This window comes from Periplaneta americana, chromosome 16 (assembly GCF_040183065.1).
Source record: "Periplaneta americana isolate PAMFEO1 chromosome 16, P.americana_PAMFEO1_priV1, whole genome shotgun sequence".
Lineage (NCBI taxonomy): Eukaryota > Metazoa > Arthropoda > Insecta > Blattodea > Blattidae > Periplaneta > Periplaneta americana.
In genome coordinates this window covers 162,574,102-162,587,673 of record NC_091132.1, presented here as the reverse complement: position 1 = coordinate 162,587,673, position 13,572 = coordinate 162,574,102, and the positions used below count along the sequence as shown (strand labels likewise).

The following is a 13,572-nucleotide window of genomic DNA, read 5'->3' as shown; positions in this document are numbered from 1 at the left end:
ACATAATCAACCTCAATGCAGTCATACAGAATAGCTGTACGTAACGATCCCAACAGTAGGTTTTTTCCTTTCTCTACTTCCTTCCACCTGAAGACGAAGGGAGAACCACCGTTCGAAACGTTGTGTCTTAATTTTTGATTGTGACAACAGCAATGGAAAAAGTCCAAACCCCTCACCTAAACATTAACCTCAATACAGTTTCATCATTGTATCACATGCACTCATTTTCAATTCATTGCTAATTATGATGACTAATATATTTATTATAAATGCATTCTTGTTGAATTTAAAATATAGAAGTTTACCAATTTATAAAGTCAATTATCTTTTGAACATTTACAAATACAGCTATCGGAATACTTTAATAACTTCATTAATTCTCTATTTTCAATTTTTTTTTATTTTAAAACCTTGACGTTATTCTATGTTATTTTTAAAACCTGTCCAAGGGGATATAATAGAGTGGACAATATCCTTTGCACTGTGACCTACTGTACAATGAAGAGCTCATAATAAATTACATGGTATATTCATCATCATATCCCTCACGTATTAGACCCTACAGGATCTGTTACGGTCTCATGCCAGCGCTTTTGTGGTCTTCCCAATTTCCTCTTTCCTCTTGGTACATAAGTAAGAATCTGTTTATGCCATCTAGTGCAATCCATCCTTTCGACATGTTTTTTCCACTGAAGTCGATATTGTTGAACAAAATTAACTATAGGATCCATTTTGAGTTCCTGCAATATGTCCACATTTTTACGGTGTTCCAGCATGGTATATTGTATATAGAAATTCTGGACAAAACCTTTCGCTAATTTTCTTGTTATAAAAAGCTCTTCGTTGTGACCCAGAATTTTCTGAGTAATTACAAAAATATAAGACACACATGTTACAACATCTGTACTAGGAAACATAATTGACCTCTGTTCATCTGACATATTTATATTTGTTTGATTTTACTATTTTATCATTGTTTCATTATGTATTTCACTTCTGGTAGTGTGGAAAAGAAGGCCTCATGGCCTTAACTCTACCAAAATAAATAAATTATTTCTTGCATCTCTAGTTTCATTATCATCACTACTTACAATAACCATACTTTAACTTTTTTACTATTCTATAAGAACAATAGGCACTAATATACAACAAAAGTACTCTCATCCATATCATCTATGTCATCCTCCGTTACAGTAACATTGACTTCATGAGGTACATCATTTACCTCCTTTGACATTGAATCATTTACATAGATTTCATTTTCTGAAATTTCCTATTTTGTTCGACCTCAGAATTAACTGCAGATAACTTTGTATTGTTATTTTGCTTCTGTTTCATAAACCTGTCTGACAGATATGTGATAATTCCCACCACTCATTTGATGTTAGTTACCAAATCTATCTTCCTGTTCATCTGTTTGCACCCCATCAGTTAAAAAATAGTTCTTATGCATTATGTCGATCCAATGAAGATAAATCAATCAAGGCAACTGTTGTGTGATACAATGATGACTACGTACTGAAACCTGTCATTCCTTCGCTCAACCACACAGAAAAGCGAGTCCTAAATTCTGTAATATTGCGATAATTTGCTGTCATTGGTTCCTGGTACGTGTTTCTCGCTGGCTGACTCCAGAAATATACATAGGCACCAGACGTCAACAAGAACGACAGCTGATCTGGCTCAATAGCTACTGAGGATAGGACGGTAAAGTCCTGAAACATGTCCAGATAACACAAATTTTAACTTTTAAGTGTTATAATAGCCTCCTGTAACATATTTATATTATGCACATGTTAATGATTTAATGGAAAACACTGCTGAATAACGACTAATAACACTGGTCAACAATAATTTTGTTAAATATACAATTTCTGCTGGTTTTTCTGCTGATTCCAAAAATGAAGTCAGATTTGTCCTACCAACCACCATTTTTTTTTTTGTAATCTAAAAAAAAAATCATTTATTTTTATTGCTATATACAGTCCTTAACATGCTAATGGAAAGAAAATATTTCAAATATTTCATTTCATTGCTTCAGCAATTGATCTATAGGCTAACTTTATATCTTTGTTGCCTGGGAAGTTCTGACTTCTTCATAAGTCTGCGAGAGTTAGTATTAATTCTCAGTTGAGTTGCAACTTATAATCGTGGAAGAAGTTTCATAACCCGTGTTTTATTTGTACTAACTTTAAGTGTAGTAAAAGTATCTTATAAAGTGAAACTTATCTCGAAATACTGTGTAAATCACAAATAAGTTTTGTTGTATTTGTGGTTAATTAACTTTGAAAGCACACATGCTCATTTTACTAAAAGGGCTTACGAGTGTTCTTTTGATTGCAGAATAGATAGGACAGGAACTGGGCTCCTCAAATCTGTTGTGCTCCATGTAATTCTATTAGCCTAACCGGTTGGCTAAAAGGATCTCGTCATATGCCTTTTCCAGTTCCATTGATATGCTGGGAACTAAGGATCATTCAACAGACTGTTACTTTCTAGGAACCACAGATTATAAGATCACAGAGAACTTGTCAGCGAGCTGATTCAGAACTATAACGTGATGGGGTGTCATGTACCTCTCAGAATAACTTACTGGATTTTCATTTAATTTTTTCTTTCCTCAAAACCTTCGGGTAGTGAGTGACGAACATGGGGAGCGTTTTCATCAGGATTTTTCTGAAATGGAAAAATGGAGCCCAAATATTCAGTCAGACTACTGCTGGACACACAAAAGAGATGTTTCTGAAGCCAAGTATAGCCTAAAATCTATTTCACATACATTTTAGATAAATAAATAATAATAAATGTTAAAAGGTATCAATACTAGAAATGTCTGAAGTACATTTCATATTATTACTCAAAAACCCTGGGAGATAGAACAATTTTGAAAATAGATCTGAAATCAGCACGGAAAATGCTATAAGAATCGCCCATTCTTTATCTTTTTAATTTTGTTGACCAGTGTTATCAATAAATTATTTTCAACTCTTCCATTGTTGCCTGTGAAGTCAGAATTCATAAAAATTAATTTTATTCTTCATAAGACTGCGAGAGCTGGTATTATCAGTTGAGTTGGAACTTACAATCATGAAACAAGTTTCATAATCCGTATTTTCTTTCTCCTAATTTAAATGTGGTAAAAGTATCTTATAAAGTGAACATACCTCGAAATACTGTGTAAATCACAAACAAGTCTTATTACGTTTGTGGTTAATTAACTTTGAAAGCACACAGGCTAATTTTACTAAAAGAGCTTACGAATGTTCTTTTGATTGCAGAATAGATAGGACAGGAACTGGGCTCCTGAAATGTGTTGTTCTCCATTTAATTCTATACCTGGTTAACTAGAAGGATCTCGTCATATGCCTTTTCCAGCTCCAATGATGTGCCAGGAACCTAAGGACATTCAATAGACTGTTACTTTCTAGGAACCACAGATCAGAAGGATGCAGAGAACTTGTTAGCACTGATTCAGAACTATAACGTGATGGGTTGTCATGTATCTCTCAAAATAACTTCTTGAATTCTCATCTATTTTTTTCTTTCCTCAAAACCTTCGGGTAGTAAGTGACGAACATGGGGAGTATTTTCATCAGGATTTTTCTGAAATGGAAAGGCGCTACCAGGAAAAATGGAGCCCAAATATTCTGTCAGACTATTGCTGGCCACTGAAAAGGATGTTTCTCAAGAGAAGTATAGCCTAAAATCTATTTCACACACATTTTAGATAAATGAATTGATTTTAGGTAAAATGTTACAAGGTAGCAATACTAGAAAAGTCTGAAATACATTTTATATTATTACTCAAATACCCTGGATGATAGCAAAATTTTGAAAATAGATCTGAAATCAGCACGAAAAATGTTATAAGAATCACCGATTCTTTATCTTTTAACAAAAAATATGTTTAATTTTGTTGACCAGTGTAATTTAACACGTCAGTGTTTACCATATTTCAATAAATTGTCTTTCTCTACGACATGAAGGGCTTTAAGAGCAGCAAAAGAAGCCTCTCCTTCCCCATATAACACCACTGAAACATTTAAATCTAATAACTCAGCTGTTTGGTTCAGCCAGTTATTTCTGACATACTTTGAAATATGTACACTGTCAAAAATAAAGTACAGGAGTCGCTCTCTAACATTGAATATTGGGTAGTTAGTATTTTACTTTCAGCCCTTGCGTGTTACTAAATAATGAAACAGTCTTTCTGTTTATAGCATTGTTATCTGAGACAATGCCAAAAACCTATCTCCTCCAGCTTTAAAATAATACTCTTACAAACAAAACAAATGTTCAGCTTTTATGGTTGCAACAGGCAAAATACTTGCTACATCTAAATAATTTCGTATAGGCTACCATAAAAACATATGCAGTAGAAGCAAACTGTGAATTTCCTTCTGCCTGACCAACTATTATATTCCTAATCTTGTAATCAAACTGGACTTGCAAATGAATTTCATCCACGAGCAGTAAGAAATTTTTATTTTCCTCCTATAGAAATGATACTTTCTTGGACAAGTAATTTAAGAAATTTGAAAATTGTTGATCTATTATTGGATTTATGGAAAAATTGTTGCAGACCCTACCTAATGTAATTTCACAAGACAACAATAAGTTAAACCTGAATTGCTTCTTATGTATCCATAACAATGTGGGGATACAGATTGTACCAGTGACCAGAAAACTATTAACTTACATGAATACCTCATGCTGGGCTTGTTACAATTTAACTGAGAAACCTATTGAACAAGCAAACTAATTGTCTCCGCTTGTTCTGGCAGGTCAGTACATAATCAAGTCTAATTAATTCAAGTTTGTCAGTAGGTAACTGCATAGTCTCAATTTTTAAATCTAACACTAATTTCATTCAGTGTAGTGTTTAACTTATTTATGTCACTAATTGTCTCTCTTGTTCTGGCAGATCAGTACACAATCAAGTCTTGAATTAATTCAAGTTTGTCAGTAGGTAACTGCATATTCTCAATGTTTAAATCTAACACTAATTTCATTCAGTATAGTGCTTAACTTATTTATGTCGGAATATGTATGAAAGAACTTCTTGTGTTAAATTTTAACGTAAATTGTTAACATATTTCGACCTATTTTCGGTCATCTTCGGAACTGGTCGTTGCTGGTCTTGGCGCCTCACGTTTCCTGTGTGGGTGCGTTCGTAGTGTAGAGTCAAAGAGTATGTGTTTTGAAATTGAGTTGTGTGTTGAGAATATCGTTGGGGTGTGTTTTCGTGTGTCTGTATATTTCATATTGTTCTAGTGTGTTGAGTTTCTGGCTTTTTGGTTGGATATGCAGTATTTCCATGTCTGTGTTGATGTCTCTGTAGATGTGGTTGGCATTTGTGATGTGTTCTGCACATGTGGAGGTGTTTTTGTAATTTTGTTATGGCTGTGATGTGTTCTTTGTAACGTGTTTGAAATGTTCTGCCTGGCTGCCCTATGTAGAAGTTGTTGCAGATGTTACATTTGAGTTTGTATATGCCTGTGTGGTTGTATTTGTTTGTTTGTGTTGTTTGTGTGTTGAGATGTTTTTGTAGAGTGTTATTTGTTCTGTATGCGATGTCGTGGTTTAATTTCTTGAATGAGGTTGCAATTTTATGTGTGTTTTTGTTTTCGTATGTTAGTGCGATGTATTTTTGTGTTCTTGTGTTTGTGTTGTATTCTTCTGTTTTTTGTGGTTTTGTTTTGTCTTACGTATTATGTTGTCTATTATGTTAGGGTTGTATCCGTTTTCTTATGCTATGTATTTGATTGTGTTTAGTTCTTCGTTGTAATCCTGTTGGTTCATTGGTACGTTGAGTAGTCTGTGTACCATTGTTCGGAATGCAGCTTGTTTGTGTTGTGTGGGGTGATTGGATGTGTTGTGTGTGTTGTTGTTGTTGTTGGCGTTCTGTATACTCTGAATGTGTGTTTGTTGTCTACTTTTGTTATTGTGACGCCTAGAAAATATTCCGAAGTGAAACAGCGTTAAAAGTTGTGTTATCGAGATGTATTATTTATGTCACTTACCATGACTGGAAGAGTTGCATTGGCTCTCCTTACTTGTGTATCCTTCACATACTCTGTTAATAACAAATCACTATCAATAACCACGTAACACAGAATTCTGGGTGAGGAACTTCACAAATTCAATTTCAATTTAGAAGTAAGTTCATCTAAAGAATTAAATGATATGATTTCCATTTGTTTATTATACACAGATAAACTCTCCTCCATTGAAGCTATAAGGAAGTTATTTTCTAGACGTTCCCTACGATCATCAGGATTCTCCCTGGACGATGATGCTTCAGAAAGATATGAAGGACAGCCAGGAAATTTTGAGGGAACAGTATCTGAAATAAATTTTACATATGAAATCTATTTTAGATTGTGGTGAAGATTTTATGATATTCTTATTTCAAGATGGCTTACAGAATGTAAGCAACGTAAACAATTAAAAAAACAATGTGACTTATTAGTGCTGAGGTCATAACCTCAAACCTGGAGGAAATCATAATTTTGAATCTTTGAGAATGTAAGCAAGTCACAATACTGTACTAACAAACTACCGGGTAAGGTGGGGTTACTTTAGACAAGTATTTAGATGTTTTCGTTTCTGTGATTTTTGTAATTATTTAATTCAAATTTTGGAATTAAAGAAAAGAAAATTATGTGTGCATATTATCTCAGTGAATTATAGAATATAGCTAAAGATAATAAACTACATATATACTGTACCCAAATCTATGAAATGTTTTCATTTAAGGTTTTATTAACTCAAGTAACCTCATATGAAGTTTAACTTGCACCACATAGCATTTTTAAATGGGTGGCTCAAGTATACCCATTTCCTGGGTAACTTGAGCCACTAATAAAACAATAAATAAATACATAACAATAGTGACAATGCAATAAAGCTGCTTGCCTATGGTTTGTATGTCACAAGATTCAACATATAGGAGAGCAATGAAAGTTTCTCAAGGTATACGTTTTTTTAGGAGTTAATGAAACTTTCTGAGGTGGTTCAAGTATCCCCAGTTTACGGTACATTAGCTTATAGGAAATTATTACAGCTTATGTAGCCCAATCAGTTTCTCTCGAATTGCAACTTACCTTTCTTAAGACATTATAATTGTTGTTCATAATCTCCCAGTCTTCGAATCATATACTGATGCTTCACTATTAATATTCTGGATTTCAAAATGTAACTCGCATACCTGCAAAACAAATTAATAATAATAATAATAATAATAATAATAATAATAATAATAATAATAATAATAATGGCTTTATTTAACCTGGCAGATTTAAGGCCGTAAGGCATTCTCTTACACTCAACCAGGATTAAAACTTGCTTACATAGTTGAACATAAAACTGGATCAGAATTAAGTAATTACATACTGATACAATTTAGGTATATAATGAGATCAAAAGAGGTAGTTATATAAAAATTTATCTCATAAAATAAAAATAAACATAGTGGAATACATATTAATATTGTTAGAATCAAATACGAATCACATAAAAACAGAAGCCAATAATTCAATAAAAAATGTACACAGTAGAAATAAAAATAAACACATTAGTGTACATATTGGTATTAGATTACAATTAAATAGGATTCACATAATTAAACCAGAAACCGACAATTGAATAAAATGTACACAAAAAAATAGATTAATAATAACAAAAAACAACACAGTGGAATACATATTGGCGTTAAGTGATAAATAAACACGATTTACATGATTACACAATAAAAATAAGAAACAAAAAAAATAAAAATAAATACAGTGGAACACATTCCATTAAATATTTGCAACACGTTAGGTCTGGCACTCATCATAAGATATTTTTCTAATTTACATTTAAAGGAAATTAAAGTTCGGCAGTCCTTGATTTCAGGCGGCAAAGAATTCCAGTGACGAGAAGTAGCAACAGTGAAAGATGAAGAATAAAGAGATGATGTGTGGAGTGGTATTTCTAGCGTGTTATCATATTGTGACCGAGTATTTACGTTATGATACTGAGAAAGACTGTGGAATCAGACAGATAATACTCATTAGTTTTTTTTTTATTCTGGAGGTTCTCAGTAAAGTAAATGTTCCCTGGCCGTGTTACAGGCACTGCGCAGGGTAACCTCTAACCGTAGGCTTGGGCCCTCCATATTTATGTCCCCTGCAGAGAGGGTGTCCCAGTATTTTAAAGCCCGCAGAAATTGGGCTCCTTGTTGGTCCACGGGTCCTTATTCCCGTAGTTATTCGGACCGCCCTCATCTGACGGCTGAGGGACGCGACTGATAGGGTTACAAGGTCCCCCCACAAGAACTCAATATCGAGAGTATAACAACTATAATTGAAAAATATAGAAATAACTGGTACGACCATATAACAAGAATGCCCAATGATAGGATACCTTTTAGAACATGGTGTTACAGACCTACACGAAGAAGGCGAGTGGGAAGACCAAAGAGACGTTGGAGAGACTAGTTTGACGGATAAAATTCTGGTGGCGGAACAGACCATCGGCCTAAACCTTTAAGTTATTGATGATGATGATGATGATGATGATCTTTTTTCTCAAGTTATACAACATATCAGTTTATGTTACGTAACTTATTTTTTTTACTTGGTTATTTAACAACGCTGTATCAACTATGAGATTATTTAGCGTCTATGAGATTGGTGATAGTGAGATATTTGGCGAGACGAGGCCGAGGATTCGCCATAGATTACCTGACATTTGCCTTATGGTTGGGGAAAAGCTCAGAAAAACCCTACTAGGTAATCAGCCCAAGCGGGAATCGAACCCGCGCCCAAGCGCAACTCCAGATCTGTAGGCATGCGCCTTAGCCGACAAAGCTATGCCGGTGGCTGAACTTATTAAAATACTATTTACAAGATAGAGGTTTTAAATTATGTTTGCACAATATCATATACGTAGCTTATATTATTTGTTTATATATGTTATAAACATTAATTACTGTACCAGCTAGTCCTAAATATTTACTTCACATTTAGTTGGGATAAAATTATGGCCTTTATATATTTCCGGCGTAAATCTTCTTCTTTAAGGAATAAAAATACACCGACTTTCGAACCAGTTACATAATTGCATTTAGAGGCATATTCGTATATTCATATGTAAATATACACAAAGTAGATAAACAGAATTCGAATAACAAAATTCTGCTTACTCGCATGAAGTAAATCCCATTTAGGATCCCACTGGCAGTGCATGAGATGCCCGGCATGCACAATTTGTAATTTAACAGCCTATACATAGCCTTTTCACAACCTCCATGATCCTGCTCCGAGTTGTTCGTATTCATAGACGCCGATTAAACAATGATTACGTAAGTTCGCGTATTATATTGGCCTCGGTCATGCTCGATTGTCGAATGTTTACTGCAGTCGCCATTTACCTACAAATTCTGGAGGAACTTACCGTTGCCTACAAATTGTGTTGTGGTAATAAAAGCAAAATGGAAATTGGATCTGGTAAAAGGAAGCGTGCGGGTAATTGGACTCAAGAAGAAAAAAATTTACTATTTACATTAATCCAAAAACGAATTGCAATTATAGATAATAAATGTACTACTACTAATACGAACGCAAGGAAAGAACAAGCATGGAAGGACATACATAAGGAATTCTGTGCCAGATTCGGTGATGGGGACCGCAGCATTCTTCGCTTGAAGGAGCAGTGGAAGAGATTAAAAACAAATGCTAAATGCAATGTCCAAAAAGTAAGTACAAACGTTATTACAATAATTTTAAGTTAGGTCTAACTATAATAACGAAATGATGGATTTCAAAGAACGAATTCGTTCTGATTCAGTATTTTTTGTATTTGTTTATTAGCAAAAGGAGTACACAAAAACAACTGACGAAGGATGTCCTGGTGATGATGTAACGCTCGATGACATGAAATGGGATGTTGTCACATCTGTATCGCATGAACTTGCTAAAGATGACGCAGAATTTGACTCCGATGCACAAGTACAATATGAGGTTCGCCTTTTTTATCCTTATTACATGTTTAATTTTGTGGAATATTATTTTCTGGTAAATGTTTTTATTTAAATGTGGTTTCAGAATGATTATATCACTCACGGATATATTGGACACATAGTACATAATGTGACAAATAACAAAACGCATATAAATGTGACTGATAATGGTAGTACTTATAGGCCTACAAAACGGGAATGTAATTCACAATAATGTGAAAGTGTATTAATCAATCAATCTATCTTCTTAATGTATCCAGCTGTTTACTGACAACATAAAGTCCACTGCAGTCTATTCAGTTGTTGTTTTTCACGAGAAATGAGGGGTATTTTGATCGTGTTCATTATAGATGCCTGTTGCTAGTAGCCAGAGTTGGGGTGTAGTCAGTATATACTGCAGGGCTGTGTTTTCTGCAACTGGTAGGTCTACTGATGATTTTAATTTACTTCTTTTGTAGTTTATGGATGGACAGTATAGGACAGTGTGTTCCAGAATCTTCATTATGATTATTACACCACAGACAAGTAGGATTATCAGAAATGTGAAATCAGTGTAGGTACGTACATTTGTGTGACAATGTGACCTGTTCTAGCTCTTGTTAAAAATGTTTGAACATGACTGGGCAAGTTTTTGTACATTTCCAGGTTTCTTTTATACAGACTGTAAAATTTTTCCTTTGTCAGAAGAGAGCCAATTGTTGATCCATAGATTTTTAAAATGAGACTTTACTGAAGCAAAAGCACTGGATAGAGATATCACTTGAAGAGGTCTTGGTTGCAAATATGTTGCCTGTTTTGCAATATTATCGACTTTTTCGTTTCCAGGTATACCACAATGACTAGGTATCCATTTGAATGTTATTTCCTTTTGGAGTTCTTTTAGTTTACTTAGTTGTTTCTGAATTGGAATAATTCTATGTGCATATAGATTTGGTACATATTTAATTATATTAAATATAGCCCCCTTGGAGTAAAATTATCATGTAGGTCGGATCAAAGTTAATAGCAATTAGGCTACCTAATAGGAAAACCAGACCTCAAACATCTGATATAAACCCACGCAGTTATCAGTCGCTACATAATATCTCGTGTAAATTACTAGAATTATAAAAACTGCGACGTTTACACAGCACTAATTATGTATTTTAACTTTCAGCTCTGTGAAATATCCATGCCATCTCCATCAGAAGGCGTAACAGCAATTGAGGTTAGCTTTCACTGTACATAAATATAAGACATTTGTAGCATTCAAATTGATGGTCAGTTATAAAAATTTATTCTCTTATGTGTTTGTAGAGCGCCAGTTGGTGATATGAAATATATATCAAACTTAGATTAATTACTAAAAAGACTTTAGGCCTATAATTTGTGATTGTGGTGATATAAACATAGATTGTCTCATTGTACCGTGCTCTCATTTTACGAGGAAACTAGATTATCCCGGTGTACACTTTCTTGCGTGTCATGCTTGGGGGGGGGCATGTTCTGTTACTACTGGAAAGTCAAGACATTAACTACAGAATAAAATAAGTCCACAAGAGTCAAGAGAGCAGGAAGATGGCGGCAGAATGATGTAAAATTTCCTCGTAAAATGAGAGCACTGTATTACAAAAGAAAACCTTAAGGATAATGATAGGCAGGTGTGCATAAAAGGACATTCTGTAAAAGATTTTTCAAAATTAAGAAACTTTCACCTTACTTTGAGTAGTCTTTCCCTGATCATGATTCATGTTAAGAATGAAGACACTTTTTGTACTGAAAAAAAACATTCATAATTGTAATTCGAGACACAAATAAGGTCTCCATTTCACCTTTGTTAGTCTCAGCTGTTATGAAAGGAAATACAATCTTAATGCATTCCCTAATTACTCGTATCTTAATGTTTTGATGGGTGAAGAGAAAAAGTGTTGAACGGAATCAACAAAATTTCTTCCTTCTAATGATGAACTGTTTATGCTTTAAATAAAAGTAATCTACTTAGGCCTATTATATATTAATAATTCTGTATTGCATTTATCTAGGTATTTAATTTTCTTGTTGCACACCACAAAGGTACAGTGCTGATGTGATATCTGTATCATACAATAAGTATTATATTATTCACATATAGCCTGTCCCACATTGATGTAATAGGTCTGATGGTGGGAGCACGTGGTACCATACCCTCCTTCTTTGCCAACAAATGTAAAAACTTGGGGCTAACACAGCAATGTGAAGGAAATAGCCATTAGTGCCCTCAAAGAATCGGTTCAGATATGGAGAAATCATTTGTATGGAAGTGATAATGAAAATTTCAAGTTATCTTATTATCACTGCGCTCTCATGGTTAACATGTCCGAGCCACGAACGTGGCTCAGTCGGTTAAGGCGCTTGCCTGCTGGTCTGAAGTTGCGTTCGGGCGCGGGTTCGATCCTCGCTCCCCAACCGTAAGGTGAATGCCAGGTAATCTGTGGTGAATCCTCGACCTCATCTCGCCAAATACCATCTCACTATCACCAAACTCATCGACGCTAAATAACCTAGTAGTTGATACAGCGTCGTTAAACTTAAACTTAAAAGAAAAGAATACAAATAAAATAATAAATAAGTAAAAAATAAAAAAAAAAAGACTTAAAAAACATGTCGGCATCATACAATAATGTGCGGTGTGCTTTTAAAACATAATTTTGCCGACCGATTGTTGCTCTGTAGGTTTCACTCTAAGCGTCACGTTGTCACATCTACTTCCTCAATAAGAATAAGCACTAGTTTGTCATATTGTTAAATAGCTATTATTATTATTATTATTATTATTATTATTATTATTATTATTATTATTATTATTTCATATATGAGTACGTTCACATTCTTATCTCTTAATAATAACTCTTTAATAATAATTTTTAATCACATACCTTAATGTTCGTCCTCAGCACAAGACATTGCAACCTCGGTTTTAGTCCACGTGGATTAGACAAGTAGGTGTCATTTAATAATGGAAGCAGCTTATTGGTTGCAATATTGAAATTGAGGCGAGTGATTGGAGCGGTGACATAAGAAATTGAAAACAATAATGCAATTAAATTTCAAAGACCTGCCGATTGTTATGCACGAGGCTGCTCAAAGACCTGCCGAATGTTAACCATGAGATCGCTGCGATAATAACCTATGGCTATTGATTGGTTTAGATATCAATGCCAATAAATCTGTACTATTAAGCATACAAAGATATAATTTATTACAGTTGTATGAACACTTTTTGATTCTATTTGAAGACGCATGTCGTGGTACTGGTTGACCAAATTTTCTTCTTCACTAGTCACCATAATTGAATTTACACAAGTAAGGTCAGATTCAACAGTGTTCATAAATGAGATATTAAGCATACAAAGATATAATTTATGAACACTGTTGAATCTGACCTTACTTGTGTAAATTCAAATCTGTACTATTATTTTTCTCGCGGTATATGTCATTCAAATCATTCTAACATATCCAATGATACTACTATCCCTTTCTTAACTGTAGATGAGCACAAATGCTACTTAGGTGTAAATTTTTCTGACGTTTTGTATATTCGAATCCCT

The 13,572-nt window shown here is 34.1% G+C and overlaps 1 protein-coding gene across 1 annotated transcript in view; it reads left to right on the top strand.

Annotated features, from left to right (window-relative positions):
* The first annotated feature begins 9,008 nt into the window (after positions 1 to 9,008).
* The window catches only part of LOC138691695 (myb/SANT-like DNA-binding domain-containing protein 3), a 12,172-nt gene continuing 7,608 nt past the window's right edge, over positions 9,009 to 13,572 (top strand). Inside the window, exons 1-3 of the mRNA XM_069813945.1 lie at positions 9,009 to 9,742; positions 9,858 to 10,007; positions 11,163 to 11,213. Coding sequence (XP_069670046.1) covers positions 9,296 to 9,742; positions 9,858 to 10,007; positions 11,163 to 11,213 — 648 coding nt within the window. The 5' untranslated portion in view covers positions 9,009 to 9,295. The remainder of the gene's footprint in view (positions 9,743 to 9,857; positions 10,008 to 11,162; positions 11,214 to 13,572) is intronic.